Below are 27,483 nucleotides of genomic sequence, written 5' to 3'. Positions count from 1 at the left end.
TACGATGTTATTTTTTAAGAAACTATTGTAAAGAATAAAAATTAAATATGTTAGATGATTATGTTAAAAAGATAAAAAAGAAGGTATTGAATAATTAAACCAATATACATAGCATGGCGAGCAAAATCAATACTAAGCTATAAACCCATAGGAAAGAATCGTAAGCCCGTTTTAAAAAAAAAGTTGGACCATAGGAAAGAAAATAGACAGAGTACATTTTCATTGCTTGTATTCTAAGAAGATTTACATTTCGTAGACTCATCAATTACTCATTATAGAGCTCCTCAGTTTTGACCTGATCAGACCAATCTTGATTCTTGACCCGAAGCGCTTCTTGCACACGTGATAAATATTGTCAAAGCTTAGAGAAAGTTGGTAGACTGGTGGCTGATTATTCTTCCTCAACTTCTTCACTTCGTCAAATTTTATTTTCATGTACTTCTAGTTCGGGTTCTGGTTACAATAAGTCTACTCTTACTACATCGGCAAGTTTAAAACTAATTATTTAGGCTTACAATCATGTTTAATAATACAAACACTGACTACTTCAAATTTTAATAGATCGAAAACTATGGTAGTTAAAGAATTAGATAATGTAGCCCTTGGTCAGTTTATTGGTGGCTGAGACCTCACATTCACAACATGTGTTAAATATAACATTCATGATCGACCTACCTGCTTTTCTCTCATAATCATTAACCCGACAGAGTTAAAAAAAAGTAAGCAAGACATATGGGCATTCAGGTGCTCAAACGAATTCGGTTTGGATTCAATTTGGTTTCATGTTTTTGTGATTACAATTATAAAAGTTTGGTTCGATTTGGTTTGACTTTACTTGGGGCCCGTCAGATTTAGTGAATCATGTGAAAACCACTTGTATTATATACCATATCGATCCAAACACCCATGATACCAAATCTAAGGATTCACTCGGTTTCTTTGCAAGATCTGAACCCGACCGTACGGCTTTTATCAGACAGGTTTCGGTTTTGGTTATTAGATTCGGGTTTTTTCCTTGGTCTGCATAAGATTTTTCAATTTAAGGCACATATATTCATATTTTCCTAAAATCAAATGTTCAAATTTCACCAAAATGCACTAGTAGGAAAAGTGCCTATAGCCACGCTTTTAATTGTGACTATTCCATGATATAGTCACAAAAGTCAAGAATAATGCTATAGGAACATTCATGACTTTTCGTGGCTAAATAGGTCACGCAAAGTTATGAACATTTCGTTACTAATTTAGCCACAAAAGGTTACGAAAACAAACATAACTGAATAACTTACTACTCATGTTTTTATTCGTAGCTAGAATTTGACTTGGAGAAAGGGTTATTTCAACTTATTTTTTTCTGCCGTGTCTTTTTCTTCACGAACTATGTAACAATGCGTCTTTCATCATAAACTTTATATAAATTCAAAAAAAACCACATACATTTTTGAAAACGCGCTTAAATGTACATTGACCGCAGTCAATTGGATCATCTGACGTGGTGTCATCGTTTTAAACGACATCGTTTAGCTACTTTTTAATTAAAAAAAACTAAAATTTAGTCTACTTAAAATCGTATTTTCTCAAAAAATCTAATTAAACCACCTAAAATACTCGACCAAAGCAAACCAAATTTTATTTTAACGTACTATACAGTCTCTGTTAATTAAAATGCCAATTTTCATTTTTTCATAGACAAATTTATTCTTTTTTGTTCATCGAAGCCTACAACATTGATTTCAAAATTTGTTTTCTCTGTTGTAAATTCAATTTTTGGAGGTTTCAATAGAAAAAAGAAAGAAAAGGTGTCTTAAAGATATGAAAGCTGATATTTTAAATGACATAAATTATATGAATTGAAATAATATTCAATTTGTATTAATTATAACCAAAATATTTGGTTTTCAAGTGGTTAAATTTATTGTTGACTGAGTTAATCCTTTTCTTTGGTTCCGAGTCTCACCTAAGATGATAAATTCATTTTATTGTATATGTTTTTACACTAAAATGGGAATCAATTGCTTCGGTTGAGTAGATTAGGTAGTTTAATCTGAGTTTTTTTTTTGCATGCATGGGTTCGATTTTTATAAATGACTATTTAAAAAATAGCTATATGATATCATTTTAAATGATGATACCACATCAGATGTACAATTAGCCAATTGACGCGGTCAATATACATTTAAACACAATTTCAAAAGTTCATACAATATTTTAATTTATATTAAGTTTATGATAAAATACGTACTGTTATAGAGTTTGTGAAAGAAAAGACACTACAAAAAAACATTAATGTTAAACTAGGCCTTTCTTCTGTAAGAACACCTCCACTAAAAAGTTTTTATGTAGAGTTCATAAAATTAAATCATGGCTTTTTTTTAAATTCTTTGAAGTTTTCATGGATGAGGTTACTCCAAAGCATTTTTCTGCTGGAACTGCAGATAAAAATCGACTTACTTCGTCGTTGATTCTCCTGGTTATGAACACGAACACAGAAGCTGGAAATTTTTCTAGAAAAGATAAAACCCTTCGTTTCCCTATGTTTTTGAACAGGGGCGAATCTACAGAGGGTTTGAGATTTACGGGGCGTTAAACAATTTATTAAATATTTGAACTAAATTTTTTTTAAAAAAATTGGAGAACTAATTTTTTGTTTGAAGCCTATTTAAATGTAATTTTTTTAAAAAAAATTAGGCACTTAAGGCTAATGTATTCACTAGGCTTGGCCAAGGACCGGGACGGTGCACTTGCAAGTGTTTCCTTACCCAAATTTCCTATGACCCGGCGAAGATTAGGCTCAAGTATTGATGAGAAAAGTCGAGACCCAAACGAATTGGGCTGAACTCAAAAGTCCTTCATCTTTCTATTACTCTTAGGAACATGATCAGGATTGAATTTTAGGTTCGCCTCCAAAAACGATATTGCTCTTCGTTCCTGAATTTGATTATAAGAAAATACACAAATCTATTTAAACAAAAAAAAAGAAAAGAAAATACACAAATCTATATTATAAAAAAAATATTATGGCTAAAGCAAAACAAAAAAAGTTATAAGACTGATATCGTTTCTTTAAATTTCTTTTCTGTTGGCAGTTTTCAACATCTCTTAGAAACAGAAATCTGTGAATTGGTATCATATACTTTTTGGCTTTAATGATATCAATAAAACCAAAAAGTTCAAAAAACAAAAATATATTATTCATTAATATAAATTTCAAATTTTCTTAGATGTTACTGTGATCCTTAAACTTAGGCAGTGTCTCGCTTTACTGTAGTTAAAACTTTATAAAGCTTTCTAAAGAAAATAAATGTATAATATATCTTTTCTTTAAACGAAATGTATAATAGTATATCTTTCTAAACAAAAACTATATATATATATATATATATATATATATAAGTATGTAGATTGCAAAGTTACCAAAAAGTATGTAGATTGCACCCAAAAAAAATGTGTAGACGAAGCAACTTATGCAAAAAAAATTGGCCTTTTCTTGGAGAAGAAAAAGTAAGGGTTGGGGAAAATTGAATGTGATACGGAATAGCTAGATTTATACATTTTGGTGTAAATATATCCACAAATGTAACCTATTTACATAAGGACGAAGAAGTTTTGTAACTGACGAACTAAAACCACTAAAGGAAAGTTTGAAAGAGACGATAGCAACTTGGAATCTCATTTATATATTAGACAAAAGAAGAAAAATGTACATTCGGTGGAGCTTTACCATTCAAATAGAAAAGCCAAAGTTCCGAAACCCATTAACTGAATCATATCATTCCTATATTAGACGTACCTATATACGATGACGATTGGTGATGATACATATTTATGATTTTATGATTCTTCTGTACTTAATATTCTCAAGATATTTGTTGAGGCAAGAAAATGTTTCGATCATTAAATAAAATACATATTGTTTGCGTATATAGCTTTGGTTTACAACTGAAAAGTAGCGATTTGAAAGTTGAAACAAATATTAACTAGTTTTATGAGTAGGTTTTGGAAGGGGACCATTACACCCATTTCCAGGGATGAACCAGTAAATTTTTCATTTGTTTCTTTAGTATTTAATTAATTGTCCAATTTTTTCTTTGAAGTTTAATTTGAATCGTTCTTTAATTTTTCTCGTTACTAACTATGTTTCCGGTTATCTAAACACAAGTATTGGATCCATGAGGCATTCGAATCCCATAAAACATACGAATTTTAAGGCCAATTCTCTAAAGCCTAACTATAGTTTTGCTCAGGAGTAACTTATAGGTAAGCGTAAGCCACCATTTCTGCTATTGTATAAACCGCTGGAAATTCATTTCAGTCGGCTATTGTTTTTTTTTTTTACATTTAGTTTGCAAATTTTCAGTTATTTAAAACTTAGAATCTGAAAGTAGATTTAGCTCCAGGAAGAGAATAACTTCATAAATCTCTAATTATATATATATATATAGATTCTCGAAGAGATATGCATAAATCGTGTTCTTTCAACTTCCTCAGAAGCCCTAGCCAAACTAATAAAATAAACAAACCAGAAATTTTCTTAAAAGATAATTGTGAAAAGAAGTTGGGAGAGTACTCTCTGAGATTCCAAGTAAATAGAGTTCTTCATCTCAATTTGCTATAATTTGGACGATTTAGAGTTTTCTATAGAATAACGCAAGCAATTAAACCCTAACATTTTTTTTTAAACCTTGGATCCCTATGCGCAAATACACACACATACAGAAAAGTGGACTAATCTCCCAAATCAGATAAAAAGAGAAACATAGGTCTTTTAAAATTCAAACACCAAAAGATAGAAAATCTACTGTGAAATTTCAGATGGAATTAAAGATGAAAATTAGGGTTTAAGGATGCGACAGTCAACGGGTGAAACTACGAACATGATCTAATCGACACTTATCCCTTTTCCATTGTCATGGATAAACAACGGAGAAATAAAGTTAACTAGATCATGCTGGCAGCTTCATCAGATGCCGGTGCACCATACACTTCATCATATCAGATCTAGAAAAAGAGAGAGAACTTATGGAAAAAATATCAATTTATTTTATGCAGCTAGGGTTTTATCGTGTAGTCGGTCTCATCAATGAAGAAGAAGACGGTCTTTTATATAGAAGAGTGAGGAGAACGTGAAGGAGGCTTGGGGGTGGATAAGAGATAGAATATGTTTAAGAGAAGCCTGTTTTACAATTAAGCGAAAGTATGTGGGTCGACATTGAAAACGAGTAAGGGAAAAAGAACGAATGACAAACAAAAGGCGTTAAAGAAATGTGGTCCAAAGAAGAACCGTGAATAAATTGAATAATGTCACGCCGATTCTCCAAGCCTCATACACTTCTTCTCTCTTACAGAGACAGATTAGGTTTGTGTCTTGTGTTTACTTGCTTCTGTAACTCTGTTAATTACCTCTTCATTTTGATGGTGACTCTTTTCTTTCTTTTTATTCATTCTTTTCTAATTTTTAAAAGTTATAAAATTAAATAATTAACCACTAATTGCATTGAGTAATAGTATAGTACCCTAATTAATAGATTTCTCTTACTTAATGAGATTTAAGTGTCCTAGAAGATGTTTGTTAAGTGGACCTTCCTTGAAACTTCTACCACTTTGACTTACTAATCAAGGTTTTAATTTTTCTGTCTTTATAGTTTATAACAAATTAGTGTATTATATACTATCTAGACGCAAATTTTCAGGTTGACAAAAAGGCGCTAATTATCAAATGTTTTTAGCATTTTCTTAATAAGATGTTTACCCGTTTAATTAGCAGTCAGTTAATCAGATGTACGGTTAATTTGCAACGCCTGAATGTCTATACATCGATCCGTTCTTACTTCTGAATTTAATTAGTTTGAACAATATATATGTGTTCGAAATGTGTTACTTCTATCAGGCATATAATAATATATTCAGAACTACGGCTATATTTGCTATGGAGAAAAAACAGCTTTCTTCTTGGCATATCGATTGATTATCGACTTTAAATTTGACTCATCATGATGTTTTATATATAGTATACTAACGCGTAGGACATCTTTAAAAATTAATCTGCAAGATAATTAAGAAATAGTGACTTTAGTTAAGACCTAGCTAAGTCTTGAAAAAGTGAAGTTACACATGCATAAAGTTTAACCTACGGGAACTCTTAGACTATATATATAATTTATGTGAAGAATTACATTTCCTGGCTTCTATAGCTTTTTTTTTTGTTACTGGCTTCTATAGCTTATTGTGCATGATTGCTACTTTATATCTCTCTCACATACAAATAAGTAATTATATATCTTTTCAGTGTACTTTGTTCCACCTAGTTCATTCAATACTTAACTGAAATATTTTATTAATTAATAAAAATTTACAATGGTTTTCTAATTTTGATTAAAAAAAATCATAAACTACCACTTCTCATGTAAATAACTTAATTAGCGTGGATATTGTGTGTACAATTTATATAATTTACATTGTAATGCTCTTTTTGAAAAATTATAAAACATGTTTTATGATAAGTTATAAAATTTATAAGCTATAGTATTTTCGTAGAGGAAAAGCTTAAACCCTGGTATTAGAATGTAACTACTAACTATAACCAATACATGTGAGACCTAATTGAACTCATATGGAATATTCCCACGATCTGTTTTATGTGCATTTATATATTACCATCTATATCTGAAGTGCTCGTCTTTATAACAAATTATATTAGCTTCTGATGAAAAGTAAACTATATACATGTGTACATACAATATCCATGCTAAGCTACCTACTGCACATGTGTTACAACGATTTGTTCTTGTAATCTACCACTATGCAAATACCCCTAGTGTAGAAAGTAATATATATGTTACATTAACTCGTGTTTTTTTTTTGTTATACATAAGATTTAATATTTTCAAAAAATGTGAAAGCGATGTTGTTTAATAATATATTGCTCTATACGTATAGAAAGTGAAGTGAATAATAAAACAACTTTCCTAAAAAAGATTCCTTATCACTAACAGTCGGGTGATACCATTTCTATGCAAAATTTACCCAAAATTTGATAAGTTCTGGGCAAGCTGATGGGTCTGTGACAGCTACGCGATATTGCAACCTATTGAAAATTATTATTGATATGGACAATCTTTGATAACAACATGCTGTATCTGGTTACTGGTAGAGAAATAACAAGCAAAACCTCTGATTGGTTTAGAAGTTTTAGTTTCCATTGTTCTTTTTTTATTATAAGGTTTTATACCATAAGTCAACAACACTAATGGCTAAAGAAAGGATACATAAATTTACTCCCATTAGCTTCGCTGCTGCTGAAGTAAATTTGTAGTTTTAGATGTGTCATGGTCTGCTGGAAAATAAATACTTTAATTTGTATAAATATGTAAATAACTAAAGTATATAGTACAGTATATATACATTATATTGTATATTCCTCATCTTGTTTGATATACGAAGATCACACATATACCGAATTTGTCACACATGCTTTGAGATGACTCATAAGGATGCTGATCACGCACATATGCGAGAGACTGGAATTCGACGTGTTTTGGATCATCTAGGCGAATACAATTGTATTAGATCTTACAATTCCTTGTTCTTTTCTTTTGTAAAAAGCAAGATAAATGCCAAGTAAAGAGTCGTTTGATTGTGATGACCTAGGTAATGACCTCGGTAACTTTGCATCCAAAGTTAAAAAATGAGTCTATGTTTAACCTTCCACAACCGTTATTATTCGGATGCACCTAACAAATCTTTCGGTTAAACAAAAAAGTACTAAAATAAAAATCATCAAACTAATACGATTCTACTCTATTAATTTTTCTATAAATTAATGAAATCAGAAAATTTCTAGAAATATATTCTCTCAAATCTGAGAGATGTGCATCAATTATTTATCCATTCTCACGACTTTATATTGATTGCAGTTGCAAATGTTATTCATCAAAACTAGAGGTTTATAACAACGGAATTTGTTGTCAATTTTGCTACTTATTTCTGCAGTAGGTTATTCGTCTTAGTGCCCTAGTTGTATTCTCAAAACAATCACATTTATTTTTTTTTAGAAATACCACAAAATATATAAGAAATCTTCTAAGACTTTGTTAAGACTTGTCGTTGGCTTAAGAACACTACAAAAATTTGTAAATTTCCTTATTATTTAATTAAAGAAAACCCTTTGGCATAAAAAAGTCGATGGCATGAAATATTTCTAATATTTTAAGGTTTCTTATATCTTTAAAATCTATGGAGTACTACTTTACAGTTTACATATATATACATCTTAAAAATCCGTGAAAATTGTTATCGATGGTGTGGTTGTTGGCATTCTGCTAATTCTTCCACAGGTTCTCCAAAAAGGTAAGAAGTCTTTCAGGTTTGGGGTAGCCCGGGGATCGGATATAAGTAGTTTTGGCTCTGATTGAATTTCAAATTTGGTCTTTTTATTTTTTTTTGTATTTAATAATGTTATGCATTGTATATTAAATGTTTATTGCTTTTTTCCATAATCATGTTTTCTGTCTGATTTGTCTTCACAGATCGATAGTTATTCGTTCCGCTACAAATTTTGAACTCACATTAACATTTTCATGGATTATCATTTATTTTAGTTTTATTAAAATTTGTATATAAAAATTTATAGTAAAAATTATTAGAGTTAAATGACCACATATACACAAGTTTAATTACTAAAATTTGAATAAGAAAAAAGTCTTTGAATTTTTTCGGCGAGTTCAAAAATTTGTAATCTATTTTTCTACATATCATATAGAGAAATAATAATAAATTTTAACTTAAGGATTACCAACTTCGTGAGTTTGTATTGGTCGCAAATCTATAAAACCTCCCCATGTGGAACAAAAAATAAGAAATAGAACGTTGGTGTCCTATTCAGTAGCTAATGATCATAAATACTATATGATATTCTTATATTACAGTGAAATGATTGTAGTTTTTCGTCGGTGCATATGTATATATGTAATAAAATATAATTGCAAATGAATACATGGGAAGAGTTAAAAAGGAAGCATGCTTGAACCAACAGAGAGTAGTTCCAAATGTTGCTTTCCAGCCTTATACAAACGTATCACCCACATTACTGCCACAGCTACATGAATTGGAGGAGAGAGAGCGAGAGATATTGTGATGATGATCATCATGATATATCGATCGATGATAAACTGATGATGGCTCCGGTATGTGTATCCATATATACATGTCTTGAATTTGTAACTTGTACATACGTAGATCATGGAGTTTACTAAACCGGAGACGTTTGGTTGGTCGAATTGGGGTTGGTGCATCTGCAGTGGGGCTAACTGGCTAAGTCTGTGTAACAGGATATGCAGCATTCAAATGGTCCCCTTCTGTTCTTATTGTAAAAAGAAATTAGTGTTTACTGAGGAGGAAACATCCCACTTATAGATTCACACGCATAAAATGCAAACTTCTTTTTTACTTTGTATCTTTTATTTCATGATATACATTGAAATTGAAGTGTACATATGTAGATTGTGTGCTTCGAACACTCATGGAACATAAATATACACATGTACATAATTAATCCTTACTTATCATGCTTTGATTAGGCGTATTGGTTTACTAGTTCATGTCAAATTTTCATGTACATAAACCAAATCTTATAATCTCTACTTCAGATGGTAGAGTTCATTAAAAAATTTTGTTTCTTATAAAATATAGCAAAGACGATGATGTATAATACAAGTGCATGTGACATGCTAAGTGAGAGAGGAAAATAAAATGTATACAAGTATACCATATATAAAAAAATTAAATATCAAAAGAAATTAAATAAAGTGGTTCTTTTGTAATCCACGTCTTTTGAATATGAGAGATGCGTTGGGCTTCCATGTGATGTGCTCTTTCAATGATCCTATTCTGTCTATATCTAGCCAACCACATTCCACATATACCTTCACACTAGACAGCTCTATAATTCCTTTTAAATCTGTAATATAATTATATATTTTAACATAACTACCAAAATAATAAGGTATGTATATGCACACCAAGTGAGACAGAAGAAGATATGTATGACATAATAATATTTTGAATAAATGTTAAGCTATCAATCAAAAAATGTTTGTACAATGTCTGTAATCTTGTTGCTAAAAGTGTTTAAAACAGAGAATATAATCTTAAGATTTACAAGAAGCTCATGGATTATCTTGAAGCAAATTATTCTTTCATTGCTCCATCATACGAATGTTCCCCATTGGTCGAACTGATGAAATATGATTGTGGACCTGTTTATGAGGTGATTTGCCATGCCTTCTTCCATTGAGCTCTCACTAAATATAATGCATTTCTATCTGAAAGATGTATTAAAGAATAAATGGAGGAATCATGTCATGTGTTTTATCAGTTAGAAGTATTCTATTACATTGGTTTGTATAGTGTGAAGCAAGAAAATGTAGAGTAAGACTCTTCCACACTTTTTCAGAGTATTAACACTAAAAATATAGGTAAATTCTTTTTTTTTATGTGCAACATATAGGTACATTCTAAAAGGGGCATTACAGGTGCATGGGCTTGCCACTTGAGAGTTCCAGTTAAGGGGTTATATGTCATGTATAAAATCAATAAAATATATTTTGGAGTGCTAAAATATGACCAAACCCCTTGACACCAATTTATTGTTGCATGCGCCACACATAGCAATATGCATATATGGTAGTTTAGTAATAGGCAGATTTTGGATTGTTAAGCGATCCGAGTTAGAATGAATTTCATTACACTCTATTATATGGTCACACATATATAGTTTTATTGTTTGAGACCCATTTGATTACTCAGAGAAAGGGTCAATTCGTGGATTACATTCATTTTGGAGATTAGTTTGGTTCTTCTATAGGTCTGAGATACATTAAAGTTAATAAAAAAACATATATACAATGTTAAATCGATATTTGTCTTCCAATCTATAAAATATAAAATCCTGACAGTTTCACTTTAGTTTTGGAATATATGAATCAAGTTTGTTAAAATTTAGCTAAAATTGGGTCAGCAATCGGAAGAAATAATCAAGATGACAAAAAAATATTTATGAGAAAAAGAACAATTTATTTGGGTTATAAAAGGGCCGAATGTTTTAAATTCTTAAGGCCCAAAACAAGAAATAATCTTTGAATCGGGCCTAGAATAGATTCGTATAAAAGATGTCAAAACGCATATAGGTTGTAGAAATTTTCAAGTAGTAGATATTTTTCAACAAGCTTCAATCTCTGACCGTCAATAAAAATTGTTAGTTACTACTCCTACGTGGCATGATCACAACCGTCCAAATGAATAAAACAGTGCCCGTTAAACAGAATGCGGATTTCAAATAGTTTTCAAAACTCAGCCGTTCAAAAAAGCGCTTCAGTTCCGACTCCCGCCATATAGAACCCAAAGCAAATCCAGTCATAATCTCAAATCTCACTCTCTCGTTTCAAGCTTTAGATCTCCACAGCGATAATGCTTTCTGCTCTCAAGTAACTTGTTGCTACAATCAACGTTCATCTTAAAGCTTTCCTGCATTTGAGTTTTTTTTTTTTTTAAACTGTTGACAACGTTCTTTCTTCAGAATTTTGGATATATGACTGGAAGTGATGCTCTTCTAAAGGTCGGACTCGTTGATTTTGCTAATGTTTGGATGTCTGCCTTGCAACTAAATCCTGATGCTGAAACGTTGTTTTTGTTTACAGAGAAAATCAGTTGTGCGTATCACTACTGGTTGCCAAGCTCTTGATGATCTCTTAGGAGGTATACTAAGTTTTGCTTTTAGAGTTTGATTTCTCAAAATGCTTGGCAAGTGGAATTGAAACCTCAGCTATCACAGAGGCTTCTGGGGGATTCAGGTGAGAAGAAGGGCCCAGCTCTTTAAGTTTCCTGTCAATAGCTTGTATCCTTATCGAGGTTTGATTTTCACTTCAGGTCTGGGAAAACTCAGTTAGCACATACCCTTTGTGTCACTACGCAGGCTGGTTTCTTTCCTAAAGTCTTAGTATGAATGCATGTTTTTGTGTTTTAGTCTAACTGTCAAAGGCATGAGACGAGATTTATTCTTTCAGCATATAATCTTTGAGATCTCTGTATTATACTCCTACTGGTACTCATTTGTGTATTTGATGTTATGCAGCTGCCTAAAAACATGAAAGGAGGGAACGGAAAAGTGGCTTACATCGACACTGAAGGAACCTTGTATCCTTAACATCTTAGAGAAACTCCTCTGGTCCAGTTCTCGTAACATCATATCCAAAGAAGCCAGCAGGTGGGCATCTTCTTGCTCATGCTGTAACCATCAGGCTCAGTTTCATGAAAGGCAAAGGAGAGCAACGTGTATGCAAAGTCTTTGACGCACCAAATCTGCCTGAAGCCGAAGCTATATCCTTTTTTTTTAACAAATCTATAACAACTTGCTATTCATCCATAATGCATAACTTTGTTTTCCTTAACAAAAAGAAAGCACATCTTCCAGAGGCGTTGCAGATGCCAAAGACTAGAGCCGGCCTAGAGGAGTTCTTTATGTCTCGTTACTTATTAATTATTATGCATGTTTTCTTTCTACTATGAGTAGCCATATTTTACCCACAGGACTTTACGTGGGAAGTTATTTTTCTTACCATGACTTATTATTAGCTTCTTATTATCAAATACAAGCTGCAAATGCACTTGAATCAGAAGTTTGTCTTTTATTCGTAGCATCATGAGCATTAATAGAGAGAGCCAGAGAAACCTTAGAATGGCCGGTGTGAGAAAATCAAGAGAAAGATTGAAACGATGAGATCTCAAAGCTCCGGAACACAGCCAGAGTTCAACAAAAAGTAAATTAAAAAGCTCAGCTAAAATCACATTTTAGCCTTTCAGATTTGTTGAGACCAATTCTGAACACTTCCGACTCTAGGCATTGCACCTTCTTTCTTGGCCTCGGAATCCACTTTGAAAATCACACCGCACACCTGACCCGAACTGTCCACCCTTGGTACAGGCTTTAACTCGTTCAATGGAAACTCAAAGCTCCTCAACCCTCCAGACGAGGTAAAGAAGCACCCTATAATACACAAGCATACAACCATATATGCACTTAGATCCAAGAAGAATGAGGCATGCATAGGAAAATGTTTTATGCGTTACCTTTAGGGAATGGCGCAAATGATTTACCACAACCTTTCTTCACGGTCTCAATATCATCAGAAAGAACGAGATGGCCTTCACCATCAGTTCCCCAGAATAGAGGAACGCTACCATCTGCGTCCTGCCAAACCATCCATACCTCAGTAATACAATATGTCAGAACAAATACAAAAGAAGGAAAAAAAAAAAAATCAAAACAAACCGCAGCAAGGAAGACATTCTTTGTGGTGCAGTCGAAGAGCATGAAGGCAAATCTCCCTTGAAAATCTCTCACAACTTGGTCGGCAGGATATGGACCACGGTCTCTGAGGGCTCGGTACGCTTCGATCACAACCGTGACCTCGGTTGCTGTTTTTGTGAGTCCATATTGCTGTTTAAGAAATGGAATGTTCTCTATGTGTCCTTGGAAGATGCAGAACATATCATCATTCACAGCAAACAATCTATCACAAAAAAGTCATTTCGAAATCAACAATAAAACTCCAATAAGAACACATGATCAAACAATAGATCTATGACTCAGATCTCTCAGTGAACCAAACAAAAAGTACAACATGATCCTTTATATATTTCTTGCAGGCAATCAAACACCTTGTCATCATGTTTAGACAGCAACATGTTATCATGTTTAGACGTAAATATATAACTAAAATATCAAATCCATGAATGCAAGAACCTGGGGAGAAGAGGGTTCAGCTTGTCGAGGGAGCAAGCGATGAGACCAGAAGATCCGAGATTGGTGGTGACAGCACCAGGGTAGATGGAAGCGAAGTGGTTTGGTAAGAAGCCATCTTTAAGAGCACAAACAGATCCACCTTCCTGACTCCTTAGAGCCTCGGGGGCTTTTGCCACGTTCTTGTCGAAAATCGCCAACATTTTCTTTCTTTCTTGATCACACAGACAGTGAAACAGAGCGAGAGATCAAAAGTATAGAGAAAGTGACTTTTACGATCGTTGAATGGGCATTTTCTTATAGTGGCTTTAGTTTCTTGAAATGGAATATAGAAATATTCGGTCCTTTTCCTCCACGTTTCAAGAATTTATTGTTTCATTTAACACGTTTGTTTTTGGTTCAATGATTATCTCATCGCACGTTAACGCTAGTCCCTTCCTCTTCAAGATAATAAAACCCAAAACACAGAGTAGCCTTGTTTTGATTATGAGCATAGGACAGTCTTGTGACTCTTGTCTTAGCTTTTATATTGTATGGTTACTAAAACGGGGTTAATGCTAAAAACATGTGAACGATGATCATATGATAATCATAATATAAGCTTTATCAAGTTCTCCACGTTAAACTGAAGGCAATGAAAAATTGTAGAAACCGAAAACAAAAAGGGAGTCTTTCGCTAATAAGCTCTTAATTAACTAACACGTTTTTTTTTATGATTGTGTTCTCATCAGTTGTAACATAACAACCTTGATGATGGGGTTTTAGTTATGTTCAAACCCTGTTGTAAGCAACGGACTTGCTGAAGAGCTTGCGGATGTAGAGAACCTGAAGACCGCTTGCTGCTGCTAGGAATATGTACTCTCCTACTGTGTAGAATATCACCCGCTTCCTCGTGCTCTCATTGGCTGCACCCAAGTTTTCAAAACACACAAAATAAATCACACAAAGGAATGTTATAAAAGGTTGCATCTTTTTGGTTCCTAAGAGCTTATTAAAACTTACTATGACGGTGACGAGTATCACGTGCTTTCAAATACTTTTGCTCAGCAACAACAGACTCCAGAGCCTCTCTCAGCTCAGCTATCTTAACATTCACCGGGTCCAAATGTTCTGTGAAGAAGCATTCAATGAAACACAGCATCAAACAAGTAGCCAACAAAAGCAAACGCTGAAATGCTCAATGGGAACAAACCGTCTTTGGCTAAGTCATGCTCGTTGGGGATATGACCAACGTGAATGTAGAAGGAGACAGTCTCAGGAGTAGAGTAAGGGTTATGGAAACAGAACTTGTACATTCCACTTCTCGGTGCCTTAAACTCAAACTTATCTCCCGATGTTCCCTTCAACGTCTGTACAATGTTCCCAGCAGGAGACGTCACCTACACGAACAACAAAAGGTAAAGTCTCAAACTTTCGATTCGAATCTTAATCAAGAACAACGACATAAAACCAAAGTCTTGTCGGAAATTCGTAACGACCAAACATTGAGATTTAATGGAAGATGTATTATTACCGTGAAATCCAAACCGGGATGGTCTGATCCCCAGAAGATTTCGTGGTCGACGACGACGAAGTTACCGGAGACGGTGTCTCCTTCGTAAAGGACATACTCTTGGACGCATTCATCGTCGCTGACCGTCACAGAGAGAGACGAGATTCGCTCGATCGAGCTCAGTAGTGTCAGGGCAAGCAATACGAAGACATGGGTCTTCTTCGAGTTCTTGCTCGATTGTCTGCTCTCCATCTTCCCTTTCCTTAGATCTTAACTCTCTCTGTTTCGAGGATGATTTTATGATAATTTTAATGTTTTTTTTGGTCAAAAGATAATTACAATGTTTTTTAAGGAACAAAATCTGATGGCAAAAATAAGAACAAAATCTAGAGTCTGACTGGAAACATCAGATAGAGTAACAAGGAATAATTGATTTTTGGTTGTGTTATTCTAATTTGCTTTACATTGTACAAGAGTGTAAAAAATATTGAGGAAACAGAAAAAAAACACACAGAATAACTATTTAACAGTTTAGGTGAGAGAACAAACTTTTTCACCTTTTTCATCTTGATTGATATATATTCAAGTGAGATTAAAACCTTGATTGATAAAATTGATTATAAAGCAATAGAAATATGCTATATAAACATTTAATAAGTTGATTTCATATAAATATATCATAAAAAATACAAATTGAATGATTTGCAAAAACTGTATGATTTCATATAAATATTTAATAAGTTGATTGATAGAGCAGTAAATGATTCATATAAATTATCATAAAAATTAATATATGGTATATAATTTATTTATTTCTAAATAATATATTTATAGTTATAATATATATAAATAAATATTATTTAATCTTTTGTTGTTAAAAGTAATGAATCATATTTAATTATATAAATTAAAATTATATTTAAATGTGAAATACTAATGTTTTTATAAGTTACAAATATTAATTACAAATTTATATTTAAAAATAGAAATTTTATTTTTAGATGTAAACATTATTTTGGATATTATTAAATTAAACAAATTATTTATATATAATTCTTTTTTATTTTTTATATATTTTAAATGAAAAATGCTCTATTAAAAACTCCGCATGAAAACATTGAGCAAAAAATATTTAGAAAGTTTTAACATCTAGTAAATGTTTTTTTTTATAACTGTTGATTGGATAATAAAAAGCATAATACTTATAATAGTAATCTGCCAATCAAAACCCGAGAGTAAAAAAAATTACTCCAATTTTTGTTATTCTAACAATATCATCCAATCATCCTAGATCTTCACATTTCCTTCTATTGAATATAGCAAGTGCGACACCAAAAATGAGAACTGTATGCTTGCATACCTACACCTTTGTTTCGACTAAAATTTATATTTGAAATATGAAAGCATTATTTGTTCATACATACAAACGATGTTATTTCTCCATTACGAATGCTAATTGGGATAATGAATCAGCAAAAAGAACCAAAAACAATGTAAAGCAACTAGAGATTATCTTCGAATTTGTAATTATGAATATGATAATACAAACGATGTTATCATTAAAAATACAACTAGAGATTATCTTCGAATTTCAATTCGTGCAGTTTTTATCATATTCATACATACAAACGATGTTATTTCTCCATCACACCAAATATTTGAAATGCATATTTTAGTATGTTTCATTTAATAATATATTTCAATTACTATCAAATTTGTAATTAACATAAATATATTGTATTTTTATTTTATTTTCACATAGTTAAATAGTTAATTTTTTCTTTTTATTTTTATTTTTATTTACAAAATAAATCACTAAATGACTATTATCATTTATCACTTACAAATAATTAAAAAAAATTATAATCTAAATGTAATAAAATAGTTATTTATCAATTATAACTTAAAAAATTAAACTGAAAACATTAAATAATAAATAATATTATTTTGGTGTAAAATTTGATATGATTGTTGAAAATGACAAAAAAATTATGACACCTAAACACTAGTTTAATGTAATTTCAACATTAAATTTAATAGCATTGTTAGAAATTATCTAATAGAAACATTTTTGGTGCAAGACTTAGACCATCCACAACGGCGATCCGTAGTGAATCCTTAGCACGAAAACATATGAGGTTTTAGTTTCGAAATTAAAAAAAAAAAAGAGAAAAGGTAAAGATCAATCCTTACATAAGGGTTTTAAGGATCGGGTCCGTATCGACGTGGCGCACAACGATTGGAAGAGTGGGGATAACTACCAATGAAGTCGATGATGAGGCGACCGTATGAGAAACGGCCCGTGGGATGGTGGAAGAATGTGTCTCCGTATGGACGGAACGCGACGTGAAGAAGATCGTTAGGATCAAAGAGGCCGAGCAAGTTTCCTGTGTTGGCAATGGAGTCGCGGAAGCTGATGATCGACTTGAAACGCCGGCACTGCATTTCAGAGTTCGCGGTGGTGAGAAACAGAGTAGATAAGATGAAGGTCACGAGCTTCTTCATTAAGGGATGAGAAGAGGGAGACGCCATGTGAGAAGCTCCAAGATCTCTGGTCTCCGTCGTTCCTTCCGATTTTGAATCTCATTTATTTGTGAATATAAGATTCCTCAATAGAGTCCACCATTAGACTCACTTTTTGATTTAAAGTCTTTAACTATTTAATTAAAAAAATATAGTAAAATAATGGTTAAGGACTCTTTAATGGAATCCACTATTGTGGATGCCCTTAGAGACCGCAACCACGCGGATGTCTAAAAATCTTTAAGAGATTTGGATTCAAACAAATCTCTTTATGAGCAAACAAATCAGCAGCGATAGATAATCTCCAAAATTGTCAGTTAGGTTTCGCCTATCCCGGATAAAAAAAATACTTACGAGACCTCAAATCTTGTTTACTTCTTTATCTCCCAAGTCCTAACATTAATATGTACAAAACTGACGGAGTTGAAATGGGCCACGTAGTTAGCGACAAATGGAAAATCACGGACTCGAACGTAGTAAGCATGGGCCTTTTTGAATCACATCTTAGCTAGCTTCCAAAACCAAAAGGGACTTTGAAGTTTTGATGTGAGCCACATGATTTTGTGAAATGAAGAGAATCATTTTTACGTGTTTTGCGAAACCCACTTGGCAAACAAACAAAGAGTTGAATAAGCTGTGACGAAGAAGAACGCTACGTCATTGACTAATTGGTCTTTTTCCTTTAAAAGTTTTTATTTTATGCATGGGGCAAACTAAAGCAACGTGTTTCTTCGAATATCGCAACTTACTTTTTTTTACTAATACATGCTTAAATTCGATTATAAGTATAACACAGAGAAGTATTATTACAAACTATTAAGCTTTTGTATATATTATTTTAAAGTTTATTGCATGTATGCTGAACATATGCCAATACATGCATGAATCTTTTCTTTAAGAAAAATAAAAATTAACTTACGTATGTTAAAATTCAATTAATAGAACAAAGGAAAGGAAAACGTTAAGATATAATTTTCATGTGTTATGTTTTTGACGATTTGTTAATTAATTTGAACAGAAAGTAATGAAAATGAAAGGTTAATTAGGTAAAAACTAAAGAAAGTGTAGGAAACAAACTCAACCTATCATTTCTCATCATCTCATCCTATAAATACATATGTTGATCCTTCTCTACATCATATCAAACTTAAAGTTATATTATCTTTCAGACTTCAGATTCTTCTCTATTTCACTCAACACTGAAGCTTCAGAAAATGGCAATGGCGTCGTTTAACATGCAGTCAGTCTTCGCCGGTGGACTGACCACTTGCAAGATCAACACAAACAAGCTTTGCTTTGCCGGAAACTTCCATAATCTCAAGAGGAATTATCCGGTGGGAGTGAGATGTATGGCTGAGGTACGTATACTTTTCTCAACTTTCCAGAGTCCAGCGGTCACTATATGAATATGAAATCGTGACCGTCTGATTGTTTGACTTTTGAAGGGAGAACCCATGAAAGATGAGTCTGCACCTTCGACCTCGGCGTCTCAGCCTTTGCCCAAGTCATCGTCGCCACCTCCTCCTCCTCCTACTAAACCTAAGGTGAGTTGTTACTTGTTAGTTTTTTTGGTAAAATTGTTACTTGTTAGTTCCATGTTTTTGTTTATTTTGAAACAATTCAAAGCTCTTTTCGTTTCATATAATTAAAAATTTTCACTTTTTAAACAACTTTTTATTAATTATTTGGCTTATGTTCATTAAATCTGACAATCTGTACATAATTTACGAAAACCTTATCCAAAACTTGTATAAAAAGTTTCTCTGCAAAAATTATGTACATTTAATTATGTTTTGTACAGACGTAAAATATGCAATACACACAAAATTATCGTCTTAAAAATACATTTGACAATTTTTTTTTGTCTTTTTGCCGCTGAATTTCATATTAATTAAAGAGAGGGTTGTAGAATGTTAGTATGTTACATATATAAAATACTGTACTAATAATTAACAAATTGGGATGGTGAAAACAGGTGAGCACAAAGTTTAGCGACTTGCTAGCGTTCAGCGGTCCTGCACCAGAGAGAATAAATGGGCGTTTAGCAATGGTTGGATTCGTGGCTGCGTTGGCGGTTGAACTTTCCAAGGGTGAAAACATTTTAGCTCAGATCTCCGACGGTGGTGTCTCGTGGTTCCTCGGTACGGCGGCGATCTTGACGCTTGCGTCGCTTGTGCCCCTTTTCAAGGGCATAACAGCCGAGTCCAAGTCCAAAGGTTTTATGACGTCAGACGCTGAGCTTTGGAATGGGCGTTTTGCGATGCTTGGTTTGGTCGCGCTGGCGTTCACTGAGTTTGTCAAGGGTGGGACTCTCGTTTGAGAAAGAAGAGATTGTGTCTTGCAAAATTTGCCCCTGAATCCTGTATAGTATTCTGGCTTGCTTTAGGCCTACTCTGTGTCTTTTACATATGGATTAGTGACATTTGAAACTTTGGGTTAAAACACTTTGAGTTTAGTTAAAGCAGTGGTGTTGGTTAATTTCAAGTTCACGATCAATAGCCATAACCTCAATGCTTGGGAATATATTAATTTACCAGCTCTTCACTCTCCATTGACGAGATTATGGATCAATATTTGGTTATTATAAGCAATACACTTTTTATCACCGAAACTAGGCGTGAGAATTTTAATCCGCAAGTCTCACTCCATTTAACCCACTCCGGACTGGATGCTGGTCGAACGATTTGAAAAAAATTAGATCGCGAATACGGTGCGGATCAAGTTTATTTTATGTGGGATGAATGTGAGTTGATCGAATTTAAATCGCGAGTATCCACTAATCTATAAAATAAAATATTTTTTAAAGAAAATACTGATTAAAAAATAATTACAAGTAAAAACTGTATATAAATTTTTAATTATAATTTTTTAATTTATATTATTATTTAGAGAAACTAAATAAAATAACTATTTTATTATCTAAATAATTATTTGTGAATCTTAAAGGTTATCCTCAAAAAATAACCGGGGCATGTGCATATGTAATATTTTCTCTTTGAAATCAGGCTAATCAAATTTTCGAATAAAAAAATGTCTCACCCGCAGCGAGGCGGGTCAGGCAGAGCGGGATTGATTCGTCTCCTAGCACTAACCGAACTATATATTGCAAGTTTTTCTAAAGAGAAATGAGCATGCGTGTAATGAAATAATAAAGCACATGGGCTATGATATCAAAGAATTGGGCCAGTAGCTTCTGTTGGAGAGCCCTTATTTTCTAAAACCACTTCAGAAACAATCAGCCTTGAATGTAGGCAAAGAAGTAAGGATTTAGTTTTGGATTGCTCTCGATTTTTGTATAACAATAATTTATAAGAATCACGTGAGATGAATAAAGAGTTTTAGTATGATCAGTAGAATTTAAGTAATCCAAAAGAAGTGTGTGAATCTGTATGGGGTAAAAGAAAATAAAAAAGGGGCAAAAGCAAATTAAAAAAACATCTAAAATGTTATAGTCTATCTCAGATTTGGAGCTATGGAGCGAGAGATGGAGAAAATTGAATCAGTCATGACGAAACAGCAGAGCATGTCCATACGCAATTTAATTTCAATAGACAAGAATGGAACAGATTTTACGTGACTCCCACTTACCATTGTCGTTTGCTTTTCCTTTTTTTTGTTAATTCCTTAACTAATACTCATCCTTCTTCTTCTTCTTCTTAGTGTTTCTTGTAAGGATTATAAATTTAAATTCGTGCTCTAGTGTTAATAACTAGATTTTGTTCTTTTCAACCGTATATATATTTATTCTTTTCAACCGTATATATATTTATTGGTAGAATATATTCTACTATGGTACATTAAGAGTTGTTGGTACTTTTACTCACACTTGTAAATGATATTAGGAACTATGAAAGATATTACAGACAATAAGACTGCATTATTTTGAATATCATTTGTAAATTTTATTTCTATTATTCTTGTATAATTTTGTCTTTTTAAGATTTGAAACTTAAATTTTAATGTAATGAAGGTCTCAGACGATAGTTGTTATTGGTTATGAACCATATTAACAAGATCACCTGTCTCTAGTGTAGAAGGGTTTATTCGAAATCTTAGATTAGTGTCCATGGATGTTTTATACTAAAAAGTCTAAATTTTATAACTAGCACGATAGATTTTGAGCATCGCGTGCTAATTTATTTGTCATAGATTCAATTTTCCTATTAATAGATAATATTGTTTTTTATCTTTATTGCGTTTAAAAATAAAATAAAATTTTACATACGTAAAAGAAAAAAGCAAGCTGGATATGGGTTTCTATTTCGGGAAGATGTTCAGACAATGATTATTATGACAGAATCAAAAGCCAGTGGATAGCTTGCCCTTTCCGCAACACGAGACATGAAAATTAATTACTTACTAGAACGATATGGAGCAGTGGGAGATAGAGAAGCCTAGAAGGTGCTCCGTGAGATACCACCAATAATGTGAAAAAATGAAAAGTAAAGCCAAATAGCAAAGTATTAAAATGAAATGCCAAGCCATGTGTCAGTGTGGCATTACATTCTTAACAACTCGAGTGAGTTGATAAATGGATTGTAAATTACAAATAGACACACACCAATTGATTTTTTTTTGTTTGTTCTAATCTACTAGAGCTACGAGATTTGAATTTTCTGTGGAACCTCCTACCAGTACGTGTGGCTTATTCTATCTAGTTGGATAATCTGATTCTATCTTGAAATTAGTTGATTATACATATATCAAGACAGAAATATACATGTAACTTAGGTTTTTTTTTTTTTATCATTTACATCCACACAGTATATACGTGCAGTACGTTAACTTGTGTAGTTTTAAAATGACTACTTTAGTTCATATAATGTTTGGAGTAGTTTTCGGTAGTGAATTTTTATGTACATATTTTCACTATTTCCTTATTATATATATAGATCAAACACATTTAAGATATTTTAGCACCCGTCTACGCATACACATAAATGGTCACTGTGTCCATAGGGAAATCAGTGGCGACTTGATTGGGTTCCAACGATGCGAACGTCCCAGCCTCAGTCTGATGTTTCCTCATTTTTTCATAATTAAAGATTTCTTTTAAAACAATATATGTGATTTTATATAAAAATAATAATAGAAAGGGTCCAAAAATTTTATATGAATATATTTTTGGTTTCATGACATTTTATTAAAACTATTTTTTATAATAAATACATAAAAGAAAAAATAATTGTTTGTTCAAAAAAAAATATAAAAGAAAAAATTATTGATAAAAGAAACAAGTCAATATTAGTTTTAAAAGTATTTTTTCCCTACAACCCGTAAAATTATTGAGCCAATCCTAAAGAAAATCATGACTCATGAATTAGATTTAGTTTCAAATTAGAAAACCTAGTCGAAAACATATATATTTTACCCTTTTCGTCAAAGTAAATACGTAGTTCACATAGAAAGATAGACTTATATATCTAGTTTCTAGCATAGTGACTAATCAGAGAGATATACCATTATAAAGACCATCTTCAATATATAATTGTTTAAAAAAGAATCTAGAATAATTCTATAACGGAATTGAATTTTATTCTAACCATACTCTATTTTAGAATAAAAATAGAACAATAAAAAAATCAAAAACATTATTTCATTTTTGAAGTAATTTTATTTTTATTTTATAATAAAGTGAAAAACGATTAGATATGATAATATTTTATTATAAACTCTATTTAAAATAATAGAGTAGACTTGAAGACGTTCTAAGAAAACAACATTAATCTAGACAAGTGAAAAAGTGAAAAACAACCAACTTAAGAATCTTATATGTGATATGTAACATAGTTTGAATAAAAATCTCAACTTGGAGAATCATACATGATACTGTCAATATTAATAAATTTTGTTATGAAAAATATATGTTTAAAAACTTGTAAGAAATATGTGCATGGCGCAAGACTAGTTATAACAACAAACAATTTTATTCCAAAAAGCATCAAAAGAAACAAAAACATGACTTAAACTCAAGTTCAATATGTTAGTCCAACACCTAAGTGATATAAAGCTATCCAATAGGAAAAACAAGTTGATTCAAATGCTTAAGTATTCTTTTCAAATTCTTCTCAGTTAGTGTGAACTAGAACCCAAATAACCAAGTTGCTCAATGAGCACATCAACATTTTCCCCATCTCGTTCAAAATCAATATCTTGATCTTCTTTAAACAAACCTTCCAAAAAATCTTCACCATAACTCTCATTGTTCTCGTTTTGGAACCCTTCTTGTTCTCTTTTATCCACATCCAAGACTTCTTCCCCAGTGAACTGACCTCCAAGTCCTTCAATGTGCATAGCAAGTCCGTCCAACTCCGACATAGCAAATTCAGGCATGTCTCCATATATGTCTTGTTTCATGTCAACAAACCTCGAGGAGGATCCACCACCTACATTAACATCACAATCTTCTACATTAACCACATCACTTGTCCCTTGATCGATCGTTCTTTGTCTCTTCTTTCTGATTGCTTCTTCCATATCCTTACTCTTATCTTTGTGCTCCACGAGTTGCTGAAGGAAATCAGGATTCTGCATTGCGCGAGCAAGGAAGCTCATCATTTGATGTTGTTTTGATTCAGTCTTCTTGAGCTTCGCTTCAGTCAATGTGAGATACATTTTGGTGCTTTGTTGTTCCTTTCTAAGTTTCACTAGCTCCATCATCAGCACTTGTTTGTCTCGCCTTAGGCTGTCCATCTCTCCTTCTAGACCATACCTACCAACTTCTATGCAACAGTTGTCTAGTGATTGTTGTTGAGAGGATGATTCAGGTGGTTGCATTTGATTATTGTTATTTGTCTTTCTTCTAGTTATTGTCTTGAGCAGATGCTTTTGCCCTCTAAGAAACCCTTTATTTGCAAACTCCCATCGATCCGGATTCACCTTTCTGAAACCCTATTATATAATTTTAATGGTTAGATACAACTCCAAATGCTAGTAGTTAAGTTATATTATGTCAGAAATCTAAAAAAACTCCAGCTACTCTAACCCATCTCATATTATCTGTCTTGTGTTTATGCAACTAGGTATGAGAGAGTATCATATAGTTATACTTCATTTCTGTACATATATTATAGAGAGAGAGAGAAATAGCAACATATATATCATATTAATCAATGTTTTAGAGATTTCTAACAATCAACTGTTGAACATTTGAATGAGCGCCGTTTCAAGAGATCTCTAGAGATAAAAAGACACAAGTGGGATGTAAAATATTATAAGGTGAGATTTTTCAGAGAACAATGATGCCCACTTGCATTTATGTCTATACACTCACGGATCCTTCCCGCAATTATAACTACTCTGATGGTTTAAAAGAATAAAAAACAACAATAAAAAAAGCCAAGTCTTAAGACTCGATTCAAAGCTTGACTGCACCACAGAGAAAATTTTACTAGAATCAAGCTTTTGACCCAATAGTTACGGTCACAATTTGATTGTGAGTTGTTAGATCTCTTTAGATTCGTGCCATACATGGAACCACAGGAACAAACACACGTATAAAAGTGTATATATATAGAGAGATTAGATTAGGACTTACATATGTGTTGAGCTGGCGAACAAAGCTAGAGAAGTTATTGTGCTTGAAGGATCTGGGGAGGAGAGTCATGGAAAAAGCCTGTGGATCCCAGACAATGAAGCTGTTTTTGTCTTGGCTCCAAGACACAACATCATTGGTTCTTGAATCTTCCACCAAATCATATGTCTTTGTCAGAAATGGAGGTGGGCCTGATTCGTGGAGACCTTCTATTGGTTGCGGAGAGTTTAATGTTGCTGGATCATTTGGGGCCATGGAGGTTGAATGGAGGTAAGAGGAAGTTGAAGAAGATGGTGGTGATGGAGAATCATTGATACCAGTAGGAAACTCCTCTTTTATGCATGTATATGAAGGATCCATATATGGTTTCAGTTTAGAGAAAGTTTAAATGTTTTGTGTGAGTTGAATTTCACTGAACTTGAATTTGCAACAGAGGAAAATGTGAATTTAGTATAGAGAAATTTAAAATTGAAAGGTTGAAACTGTGGAAAATTTTGCAGAGATATTGTGTATGTGTGTGTTGAGTATTGGGGGTGTGAAATGAATCATATATGGAGAAGATGGAGAGATGAGATGACAAGAAGGCAAGATGGTTTTATAATATTGCAACTTTAAGAAATTTTGATGATGGATTCCTTCCTCTTTTGTATATTTATTTTTTTTAACAATATTATTTGTGTCTTTTTAAATTGTTTAATTTTTGCTTTGTGTTGGCATCTAGATAATTTGACATGCTGGAGGTAAATCAAATCCGGAGTGTCACTCAGTTCACTTTTCTAAGCAAAATATGCAAGACTTCGACCTACTTGTAATTGGTTGAAAATAAGTATTAGTGCATTTGTATTTATATCCGTCATGATTGTTATAGCTGATTCGTTCGGTTGTAACTGTAGAAATTTTACTGTAAAATTTAGGTTGTAGATTTTTTATTTAGTTAAAATTTATTGTTACAACAATATATTTTTTATCGCTAAAAACGAGTTTTTAGAAAATAAAGTTGTTACAACAATTTTTTTAATTTTTTTGCTTTACTTTTAAAAACCAATATGAAGCATGATTGGTGATTTTAAAGGCTGTAAGTAAAAATTAAAATCATTTTCTGCAGCCAAAAAAATAAAAAAAACGACATTTTATATTATAAAATCTAGTAAATAGTATTATTAATTACTTGGGCTTTGATTAATAAAAAGTGATAAAGTGGATACGTATAAAACAGTGGGTCCAAATGTGAAAACCAAAGACGTGGCAACGGCTTAATTCATAAGCGAGAACTATTTTTAATTAGGAACCAAGATTATACGTCAGTATTATTATGTATAATCCGCTTTTGAGGACTTCAAATCTCTGGGAAGCAACAAGACACGACGCTTGTGAGTGTGTCCAGAGCATCCAAAATCCGCATAATACGTGTTCGTTTATCATTAGGCAACACGTCTTAAAAATATTAAATTATCTCTAGTGTGATTACTTAATCACTTATAAGTCGACGCGTGTCTTATATGATTTTATCATCAATCTATCTATTCGTTGATTTGAGATTTCGAATAACAATGAAATGCTGACTCACTCTAATTTTTTTTGAAAAGTAAAGATATTCATGCTCCTTTTTTTTTCTGAAGTCTTCTAGGCTCCGAATCCGAACGGTGACGGATCACATGACTCTACACCACTGTCGATAGTAACAAATTTTTAAAAATATATTGTTATTTATAAGTTTTTATTATTATCGCGGTCAGGAGCGGATCCAGGATAAATATTTGTATGGGGCACAAATAAATAACATAACAAAAAGTTAAAATAATTATAAGTAAAATTACATTTATGCAACTTTTATTTGGAAAAATTAAACTTATAACTATTTTAAATTCTGAATTTTTTAAAAAATTAATAAAACTTTTTTCATTAATGTGTAGATTTCTTTAATATAAAATGGTTTTTGACCAACATATATAGTAATAAAATAGCTTCATATAAAATATGATTCTAAAGCTGTCAAAAAAAAATACGATTCTAAAATATTAATTTATTAGATTCTCAAATAACATATTGACAAAAAAAGAGAGATAAATAGATGTATATTCAAAATATAAGATGTAACAAGTAGAAACGATAATATAAAGATGAAGGAAAATAAATTAT

General features: G+C 32.2%; 4 protein-coding genes, 1 long non-coding RNA gene and 1 other non-coding gene across 6 annotated transcripts; 2 read left to right on the top strand and 4 right to left on the bottom strand.

Moving 5' to 3' along the window:
• Positions 1 to 4,843: 4,843 nt before the first annotated feature.
• MIR167A (microRNA MIR167a) lies at positions 4,844 to 4,977 on the bottom strand. Its single transcript, NR_120805.1, has one exon. It is a non-coding gene; the product is annotated as a microRNA MIR167a (primary transcript).
• A 2,459-nt stretch (positions 4,978 to 7,436) lies between these two features.
• On the top strand, positions 7,437 to 12,824 carry LOC117132900. The gene is made up of 2 exons (XR_004456630.1): positions 7,437 to 11,846; positions 11,923 to 12,824. It is a non-coding gene; the product is annotated as an uncharacterized LOC117132900 (long non-coding RNA).
• On the bottom strand, positions 12,656 to 14,202 carry LOC103859978 (stem-specific protein TSJT1). Its single transcript, XM_009137584.3, has 4 exons — positions 13,799 to 14,202; positions 13,325 to 13,565; positions 13,123 to 13,243; positions 12,656 to 13,039 (listed from the first exon to the last, which is right to left on the bottom strand). The coding sequence occupies exons 1-4, from the start codon at positions 13,996 to 13,998 to the stop codon at positions 12,852 to 12,854; spliced, it is 750 nt and encodes a 249-aa protein (XP_009135832.1). The 5' UTR covers positions 13,999 to 14,202; the 3' UTR covers positions 12,656 to 12,851.
• Positions 14,203 to 14,361: 159 nt separating this feature from the next.
• Positions 14,362 to 15,689, bottom strand: LOC103859977 (transmembrane emp24 domain-containing protein p24beta3). The gene is made up of 4 exons (XM_009137583.3): positions 15,309 to 15,689; positions 14,988 to 15,174; positions 14,798 to 14,905; positions 14,362 to 14,700 (listed from the first exon to the last, which is right to left on the bottom strand). The coding sequence occupies exons 1-4, from the start codon at positions 15,537 to 15,539 to the stop codon at positions 14,567 to 14,569; spliced, it is 660 nt and encodes a 219-aa protein (XP_009135831.1). The 5' UTR covers positions 15,540 to 15,689; the 3' UTR covers positions 14,362 to 14,566.
• Positions 15,690 to 18,912: 3,223 nt separating this feature from the next.
• On the top strand, positions 18,913 to 20,346 carry LOC103859976 (early light-induced protein 1, chloroplastic). The gene is made up of 3 exons (XM_009137582.3): positions 18,913 to 19,168; positions 19,256 to 19,354; positions 19,786 to 20,346. The coding sequence occupies exons 1-3, from the start codon at positions 19,025 to 19,027 to the stop codon at positions 20,128 to 20,130; spliced, it is 588 nt and encodes a 195-aa protein (XP_009135830.1). The 5' UTR covers positions 18,913 to 19,024; the 3' UTR covers positions 20,131 to 20,346.
• Positions 20,347 to 23,656: 3,310 nt separating this feature from the next.
• On the bottom strand, positions 23,657 to 25,953 carry LOC103859975 (heat stress transcription factor A-6b). The gene is made up of 2 exons (XM_009137581.3): positions 25,348 to 25,953; positions 23,657 to 24,701 (listed from the first exon to the last, which is right to left on the bottom strand). Exons 1-2 carry the CDS (start codon positions 25,702 to 25,704, stop codon positions 23,883 to 23,885), a joined length of 1,176 nt encoding a protein of 391 aa, XP_009135829.1. The 5' UTR covers positions 25,705 to 25,953; the 3' UTR covers positions 23,657 to 23,882.
• Positions 25,954 to 27,483: the final 1,530 nt, after the last annotated feature.

This window comes from Brassica rapa, chromosome A03 (assembly GCF_000309985.2).
Source record: "Brassica rapa cultivar Chiifu-401-42 chromosome A03, CAAS_Brap_v3.01, whole genome shotgun sequence".
Classification (NCBI taxonomy): Eukaryota; Viridiplantae; Streptophyta; class Magnoliopsida; order Brassicales; family Brassicaceae; genus Brassica; species Brassica rapa.
This window is presented reverse-complemented; position numbering and strand designations above follow the sequence as displayed.